General features: G+C 51.5%; 1 protein-coding gene across 1 annotated transcript; it reads right to left on the bottom strand.

Annotated features, from left to right (window-relative positions):
* Window positions 1-7,416: 7,416 nt before the first annotated feature.
* LOC125552804 lies at window positions 7,417-8,431 on the bottom strand. The gene has a single exon (XM_048716488.1). The coding sequence runs from the start codon at window positions 8,069-8,071 to the stop codon at window positions 7,871-7,873; it is 201 nt and encodes a 66-aa protein (XP_048572445.1). The 5' UTR covers window positions 8,072-8,431; the 3' UTR covers window positions 7,417-7,870.
* Window positions 8,432-8,939: the final 508 nt, after the last annotated feature.

The following is an 8,939-nucleotide window of genomic DNA, read 5'->3' as shown; positions in this document are numbered from 1 at the left end:
AGTCATAACGTGTCGTGGTATCTAGACACAGGTGACAGTAACCACATGACAGGGTGCAAGGAGAAGTTCCTCGAGCTGGAATATGATGTTCAAGGCTCGGTCAAGTTCGGTGATGGTTCAAATGTGGAGATTTGCGGGCAAGGTTCTGTCCTCTTCGAGGGTCTCACAGGAGAACATCGCATACTCACCGGAGTGTACTACATACCAAGGCTTCACAACAACATCATCTCTGTCGGGAAACTTGACGAGAATGGATGCAAGGTGGATATTGAGAACGGAGTGATGACGATCTTCGACAACCTCCGGAACGTGCTAGCACGTGTGAATCGCACGCGGAACAGGCTCTATATCCTCAACCTTGATCAATCTCAACCGGAGTGTTGGCTCGCCAAGAGTGATGACGATTCGTGGTTATGGCATGCTAGATTTGGACACGTTAACTTCTACGCCTTGAAGAAAATGTCGAAGATGGAGATGGTATCTGGGATGCCGTTTATCGACCATGTTGATCGAGTATGTGATGGGTGCTTGGTTGGAAAACAGCACCGCAGGCCGTTCCCTACTCAGTCTACCTATCATGCAAGTGATGCACTCGAGCTGCTCCATGGTGATCTATGTGGCCCTATCACTCCAGCAACTCATGGAGGAAAGAGGTACTTCTTCCTTGTGGTAGATGACTACTCGAGATACATGTGGGTCGTTCTCCTACGATCTAAAGATGAGGCGTTTGAAGCGTTCACGAAGCTGAAGGCTGCAACGGAAATGGAACACAAGCTGAAGGTTCGCGCTCTACGGACAGATCACGGCGGAGAGTTTACGTCGAACGAGTTCAACGACTACTGCGAGAAGATTGTCATAAAGAGGTTCCTCACGGCACCTTATACGCCGCAACAGAATGGGGTTGTTGAAAGACGCAATCGAACCGTCGTTGACATGGCAAGGAGCTTACTCAAGAGCAAGAATCTGTCGGGGACTTTTTGGGGAGAAGCTGTCTCGACGGTGGTCTATCTTCTCAACCGGGCTCCAACGAAGGCAGTGATCGGCAAGACTCCGTATGAAGCAATTTACGGACGGAAGCCGAATGTGTCTCATCTACGGACATTTGGGTGCGTGGCACATGTCAAGACGGCGGAGCCGCATCTCTCAAAGCTTGCCGATCGCAGCACCAAGATGGTGTTCATCGGATACGAGAGGAGTTCCGGCACCAAGGCATACCGCTTCTACGATCCACGAACCAAGCGTCTAGGTATTTCACGCGACGTCGTGTTTGAAGAAAATCAAGCATGGAATTGGAGCGCAGCAGCCGATGATGCTCCAAACAGTAACATATTCACAGTTGAATTTCCAACTGATGATGATGCAGGGGAGGATGTCCAGGTGGTTGGCAAGACGCCCAACCAAGGTGACCACAATGAAAGTGATCATCATGGTGCCGACACCGATGACGATGCGCATGGGTCGCAAGGTGATAGCGACAACGACGCGCAAGACAAGAGTAGAGATCTCGGCAACGACATTGACAACGAGGCGCATAGTGATGATGACAATCAAGATGATGGTCACGATCACGACGACTACGCCGACGACGAGGATGCCAATGACCCGGCATCTACCACGCCTGAGACTCAACCGTCTTCCTCAAGTGCATCGACGCCGACACAACTTGTGTCGCCTCCTTCGCAAGCCACAACGGATTCTTCCGGGCCTCGTCGCTACAAGACCCTCAAGAAAGTCTACAAGTACGCAAAGCCAGTTACGCTCGAGTACTCCGATTTGTGTTTACTCGGAGTTGAGGAGCCAGCGAACTTCGTAGAGGCGAGCAAAAGCTCAAGTTGGATGCACACCATGGATGAGGAGGTGAAGGCGATTGAGAGCAATGGCACGTGGACTTTGGTAACCCGACCTCCGAACCAACATGCCGTAGGTTTGAAGTGGGTTTATAGGTTGAAGAAGGACACGAAGGATGCCATTGTGAAGTACAAGGCAAGACTCGTTGCAAAGGGCTATGTACAACGTCAAGGAGTTGACTATGAGGAGGTGTTTGCACCGGTTTCTCAAATCGAGACGGTGAGAGTGCTCCTAGTTTTGGCAGCACAAGAGGATTGGAAGGTTCATCATATGGATGTTAAATCCGCTTTCCTCAACGGTGACCTCAGAGAAGAAGTGTACGTGGAACAACCCCTCGGCTACGAGAAGAAAGGCAAAGAAGGGTGAAAGAACATGCGGTGCCCCCATGTTTGGTTTTGGTAATTGATGACAATCTCTATGGACTAATGGTTGCCTTGAGTTATATTTGAAGGTTTTGTCCATAGGCTTTTCTTGGAGTACATGTGCTGGTTTCAAGAAGAGTTTGTGTCGACCAAGGTGTTATTCAAGGAATTATCCAAAGATTGGTCATGTGAGAGTTGAGCTTATTGCAAGCATGTATTGAAGAAGAAGATTGTGTGATCATTCATGTCTACCTTCAAGACACCATTCAAATGAAGAGAATTGGAAAGGTTCAAGGATGATCAAGACTGAGTCAAGAGTGAATCAAGTTGATCAACTCACAAAGCGCAGAAGATGTACCGAGAGGGATCAAGTGATCCCATGGTATGGTAAGAATTGTCAATTACGCTTTGTGTACTAACCCATGGTCTTCGTGAGAGTTCTTGTGGGGTTAGGTTGCGGTGTGCAAGTTCAAGTGGAGCATCACGAAGAGATCAAATGCTTGAAGCTTGCCGTCCTTTGTGGTGACAATGGACTTCTGAAGATGTGCGGAAGAAAGGCTCACCCATAGTGGAGTATGGGGGAGCAGTCAACTAGTCTTCATCGAGCCAACACAATTAAGAAAGGTGGTCCAACTTGAGGGAGTCAAGATCGTCATCATCTAGCTCAAGTGGACCATGTGCAAGGCAAAGGTTTGCCCTTGATAGGTTTTCTATTTTACCGGTCTCATGTTGGTAGTTGGAAGACCGGGTTATAGGATCGATTGCCATACTATCAAGGGGGGCTCTCGATGAGTAGCTTGATCGTATCGTTCGTTGAGAGCTCAAACCATTGCATCATTGCATCATCTTTCTTGGTTCTTGTTTGGTTCTCTTTGTGAGTCTTAGAGCTTACGGTCATCTTGTTGACAAGCTTGAGTTCATCGAAAACGGAGTTCACTTGCATCTTCTATGATATTTTCGATGTTGGAGGTTTTGCCGATTCTTCTCGGTTGGAGGTTTCACTCCTCTTTTTGTTAGGCATACCTCCCCTGCCTCTTCTTACTATAATCATTCGTTGTTTTGATGCTACTCGTCGTCTTGTTTCCAACAAGCTTGAGTTTGCTCAATTCGGAACTCATATGCAGAAGTTATGGCAGTTCTGGTTTTCTTGAGAGTGGTTTTTGTCTGGTCCCAGCGGTAGTACCGCGTGCCCCAGCGGTAGTACCGCTTGGAGCTCTCAGCCGTTGTACCGCTGCTTCCGGGCGGTGGTACCGCCAACTTGCTCAGCAAAGACTTGGGCGGTTGTTCCGGCCAGGCACCGCCCAAGTACCAGTCAGGCCTCTGTTTTGATGCGGTACTCGGGCGGTGGTGGCCCGGTTGGTCCGGTCGTACCGGTACCACCGGTGTCCGGAGCGGTTCGACCGCTCAAGGCCATGCGGTTGCACCGGCCCGGTACCACTCGACTACCGCACTCAGGGGTGACTCCCTTCTGTTCCTATGCGGTGGTTGAGCGGTGGCTGGGCGGTTGGTCCGGTTGTTCTTCTCAACCGGTGCTACCGCTTGGTCGCCCGGTTGTACCGCCTGGTAGGGTTCTACACGTATACTGTGAGTCCCGGTTGTACCGGGACCAGGAGCGGTAGTACCGCTCGTGTGTGGGCTGAGCACATAACGGTTGGATTTTCCCCCTCCTATAAAAGGGGGTCTTCTTCCCCATTGAACCTAACCCTTTAAGCTCGTGTTCTTCCCCCTTTGTTGACCTTCTTTGAGCTTGCTAACTCTCATTCCCTCCATGGATTCTTGCTAGTTTTTGAGGGAAAAGAGAGAGGAGATCTAGATCCACATTTCCACCAATCACTTTCTCCTTTATGTGAGGGGAACCCCTTGGATCTAGATCTTGGAGTTCTTGATGTTCTCCTTCTTGTTCTTCCTCTCATTTTCCTCCCTAGCATTAGTTGCTCCGGTGGGATTTGAGAGAGAAGGACTTGGGCACTCCGTGTGCCCTTGCCATTGCATTTGGTGCATCGGTTTGAGTTCTCCACGGTGATACGTGGAAGTGAAGTTTGAGAAGCTTATTACTCTTGGGTGTTTGGGCACCCTAGAGCTTGTTCCTCTTGGGTGCCTCGGCGCCCTAGACGGTTGGTGTTGTTCGGAGCTCAATCATTGTGGTGTAAAGCTCCGGGCAAGCGTCGGGGTCTCCAGTTAGGTTGTGGAGATCGCCCCGAGCAATTTGGCAGGTACCGGTGACCACCCCCAAGGGTTGCCAAAGTGTACGGGTTCGGTGACCGCCCCCAAGGGTTGCCATTTGTACGGGTTCGGTGACCGCCTTCAAGGGTCCCTTAGTGGAATCACGGCATCTTGCATTGTGCGAGGGCGTGAGGAGATTACGGTGGCCCTAGTGGCTTCTTGGGGAGCATTGTGCCTCCACACCGCTCCAAACGGAGATTAGCATCCGCAAGGGTGTGAACTTCGGGATACATCGTCGTCTCCGCGTGCCTCGGTTATCTCTTACCCGAGCTCTTTACTTATGCACTTTACTTTGTGATAGCCATATTGTTTCTTGTCATATATCTTGCTATCACATAGTTGCTTATCTTGCTTAGCATAAGTTGTTGGTGCACATAGGTGAGCCTAGTTGCTTTAGGTTTTGTGCTTGACAAATTAACCGCTAGGTTTATTCCGCATTTGTTCAAGCCTAAATCGTAATCATTTTAAAACGCCTATTCACCCCCCCTCTAGGCGACATCCACGATCTTTCAAAGGGAAAGTTTACAAACTCAAGAAGGCACTTTACGGGCTCAAGCAAGCGCCAAGAGCTTGGAACGCAAAGTTAGACCGAAGTTTGGTCTCGCACGGGTTCAAAAGATGTCCCCTCAATGATCCAAAAGACAGTCTATCAAGCACCGAAGAACGGATGAAGTTCGAAGATGCGACCAAAGGGAAGTGTTGCCGGCAATTTACGGAAAAGCCGACGAAAATAAAGTCGGTCCCTGAAATGCTGCAAGGAATGGCGAAGGCAATACCAATGATAACACCTACGAGTAGCAGCAATCACGTTTGGGACCCAGGTCGAAACGAGGAAGTCATGCTTAGAGGGTGAATGTTAGGAATAAGCACGACATAGTATACGTATCGTATATGTATATGTGTCCGTGTCGGTGTACTACTGGAGTCCAGAACCGAGTAGGTTTAGCTATAGGGTGGCTGGCTCTAGTATATATATGTGCGTACCCCTGTAACCTTTGTAACAGAAAAGATAAAAGCAATAAAGATTATTGAAAGGCTCGACAAGAGCCTTTGGCCATCGATCAGTTTTATCGTTCACAAGTTACGGAAGTCGCCGCAAGTGTTCCGAAGAGAGTAGATCGATCCGATCCAGCTAGAGCTGCTCCACGCAGACTCACGTACGAGAGGCTACGGCTAGACGCGCGTATAAGCCAGCCTCGTGTACGCACACACGGCCAGATCGATCAAGCTGCTTGCTTGATAGCTAGCTAGCTTTGCACGTATCTTGTGTAGCTCCTGGGCATTTTGGTCTAGTGATCAAAAGCCATCAGTTAGCATGTCGGGCTAGCTACTGCGGCAACACCAACCACTCGCTCGATCAAGCACCAGTGCACCTCCACCATTGTTGCCGTCTTCCTCAGTTCCTCTTCATGAAGCTGCATTCAGCCAAGCTTTCGTGCGCCCAATCAGCGACGTAAAGATGTTTCCCAGGGCACAACCGCTCACGGAGCTGCACACGACACCAGCATTGTCGAGCTGACGCGTCGTTTCATTGTGTGTGTGTAGCAGATGCAGATTTTAGAGAGAGGAGAGAAAGAAATTGAGATAGAAGATGGATATGACATGCAGGTCCACCTAGTCAGTGAGAGGAGAGGATGATCCTGGTGGGGATTGTGTGTTTCTAGTGCACCAAACTAGTCTGGACTCGGACAAGGTCAGGATTGACCGGGATCGAGAAGTATGGAGTGCTGATTTCAGGGATTAGAAGGTAAGGGTCCGATTCCGACGAGACGTAGGAGTTCAAGGTTTTTTTCAGACCTTACTCATCTCGCGTCGCCCATCGCCGTCGTTCCGGCACGAGGTATGGGCCTTGTGGGCACCCCTCCAGACGCGGGCGGTCGCAGCAGGGCGCCTCGCCGGTCCCTGCACGACGCACACGGCGACGAACGTGAGATCCTCACCGAGAGAAGAAGGCCCGTGCTGAAGGGAGGGAGAGAGATTATTTAACTAATCAAGCACGGAGAGAGACGTGATACCGTTCGTCTTGTCGCCACATGGACTCTCAGATCCGCGGCAAGAGATACAGGGCCAGGAGTGGCGCGTGATCCGTGCAGGTCAACCGGAAAATGCGGTCGAAAATCGTGCAACGACGCCGAAGTGCCACACGCCGGCCTCTGGCTGCTACCGCTGCGATGGAGTAACAAAATGATTAGGTGGCGTCTCCCTTCTAGTAGAACCTTGAGGTCGCCTCATCGCCATCCCCTGCGTTTTTTACGGGCCAAGAGCATCGTTGACGTCGACAAGCTCGGTTGTTTTACATGTTTATTAATTATATTTAATAAAATGTCACTACGTTACGATCGATGCCCCTTGCTCCCCGCGGGTGCAATATTTTAGTGCGGCCTAACTAATGTCTATCCTTCCGACAGATCTGATCCATTCCTCCAAAATATTTAGCACGGTGTGGATGTGATCCCGTGACATCGTCTGGGCTTGTTACAAGTGTCGGCACACTGGCACCCACAGCCAGGAGCTGGCCGGATGTGACACGAACAGTTCTTGTGACACCTGTGCGTGCGTGTGTGTGAACGGAGCGTGCGAGGCACAATGGCCGCACAAACTACAACTAGTATTGACATTGACATTAACATTGATTTTGATTTGATTGATTGAACCACCGCGTCGGGGAGGGAGAGGTCGTGATCATTCTGCATTTTAGAGAACGCGGTTGTGCCAAGTCGCCGAACCCAAGGCCGGGAACTGCTGGCATGTTCCCCCCCATCTTCTCTTCCTCGTTTTGTCTATTGCTGCTAAATTCTTATTTCTTAGTGCGCTCGAGAAAGAAATTGGACGGGTTGTTACATTAGCATTTCCTCCGCGGTGCGCACGAACAGAAAATGGATTGTGGGAGTTGTTGGCATTCGCGTTCGCACCAACAGGAAATTGATGGGAGTTTTTTTTGCATTTCCTCTCCTCTGCACATACAGATACAGATACGGGGCACTGACCGAATCAACAAGTCAAGGTCTTCCATTACATCTCAAGAAAGTTTGATCAACCGATCAACATCTCAAGAACACACAAACTTTCCCAACCAGTAGCAGTATGATTTATGTACAGATCACAACGAACTTTCTCATGGACTACCTTGCATCACATCCACCACATAAGAACACCGTATGCATCTTGTCACGACCTCTCACAAAAACCTCTTTGGGCAGAGATTATTACCCACTTTCTTCTCTAAATGCTACTCAAAACGAGAACAAAGCTAGCAACTAGTAGCAGTACTATATGAAGAATCTATGAGAGGGCAGAAGAAGAATAAGAGCAGACAAGATCCAAGACGAGCACAGCCGCTGCCCGCACGCATGCCACCGGCGGCATGGGGCGTGTACCTATGGCAAGAGGAAGAGGAAGAAGAAGGATCTGCGTGTCACCGCGCCGCTTCGTCCGCCTTAGCGCAGGGCGCGCGCGAGGCCGGCGAAGATGCGGGAGAGGCCGAGGCGGAAGCGGGAGACGGCGCCCTGGGAGTAGGGCGCGCACTCGCGGCACACCGTCTCCATGGCCTCCACGAAGAGGCTGAGGCTGCGCACGGGCGGCACGTAGAGCGTCAGCGGCGCCGCCGAGAAGGCCAGCGCCATCATCAGCTGCAGCATCGCCAGCGCTCCCCTTGTTCGACCCCCGCCACGAGCAGATCCAGCTACCTCTCCCTCCCTCTCTCTCTCTCTCCTGCCGCTTCTTGCTTCTTCTTGCCCGGTCGATCGATCGAGCAGCGGCTGCCAAGAAGACGAGGGCTATATGGACGGGCGCGGGGAGCTCCTCTTGTGGTGGTGATCGCGCGCTCTGCCTCGGCCTCGGCCTCGCGGTGCGCGCGTGGGGGGATTGGTGGTTGGTGGAGCGCGCGCCTTCGCCTTCGCCTTCGCCTTCGCGGCCACGGGGAGAGATTCGATGCGGTGCGGAGCGGGGGAGGGGAAAGCGGCCGGCTTTGGCTGGGTTTGTGAGCGGGCCTTGTCCTTCTCGAGCTCCGATTTATAGCCCGGCGGCGGAGGGGATAACCCGATAAGATCGGCGCGGGTACGTGCCAGTTCACTTGACGTGGGAGGCTCCGGCTCGGCACGGACGCACACGGTGCGCGGCGCCGGCACGTACCGCCGTTTGCCACGGCGCGCTGTGCTGCGTGTGCCGCTCCGGTTTTTCAGAGGCGACAACAGTTAAATATGTGGATGATAGCCATGGTTACAGTAAATTTACGGGACCGGGTCGCTTGTAGCGTGTGCAAGCAAGCCAAGTACGTGCCACTAGTTTGATTAGTAGCGCGAGCTGAGGGGGGATGCTCTTTTAGTTTGCGAGCGGTCGGTACGACGTGACATCCCGTGATCCGCATGTCTGTGTCCCGTGACATACTGACATGCGCACCCAATGGCCGCCCGTTACCCGAAGATTGCAACGGCCCTTAAAAAAGGAAGTTTGAAACGATCTCTTCAAGGTTAGCTTAGGGGAACAAGACACTAACCACTTGATGTA

The sequence above is a fragment of the Triticum urartu genome, chromosome 4, assembly GCF_003073215.2.
Source record: "Triticum urartu cultivar G1812 chromosome 4, Tu2.1, whole genome shotgun sequence".
Classification (NCBI taxonomy): domain Eukaryota; kingdom Viridiplantae; phylum Streptophyta; class Magnoliopsida; order Poales; family Poaceae; genus Triticum; species Triticum urartu.
This window is presented reverse-complemented; position numbering and strand designations above follow the sequence as displayed.

Excerpts from the sequence above, each read along its gene's own strand:
- LOC125552804 (XM_048716488.1), bottom strand. The coding sequence starts at position 8,071 with ATGCTGCAGCTGATGATGGCGCTGGCCTTCTCGGCGGCGCCGCTGACG.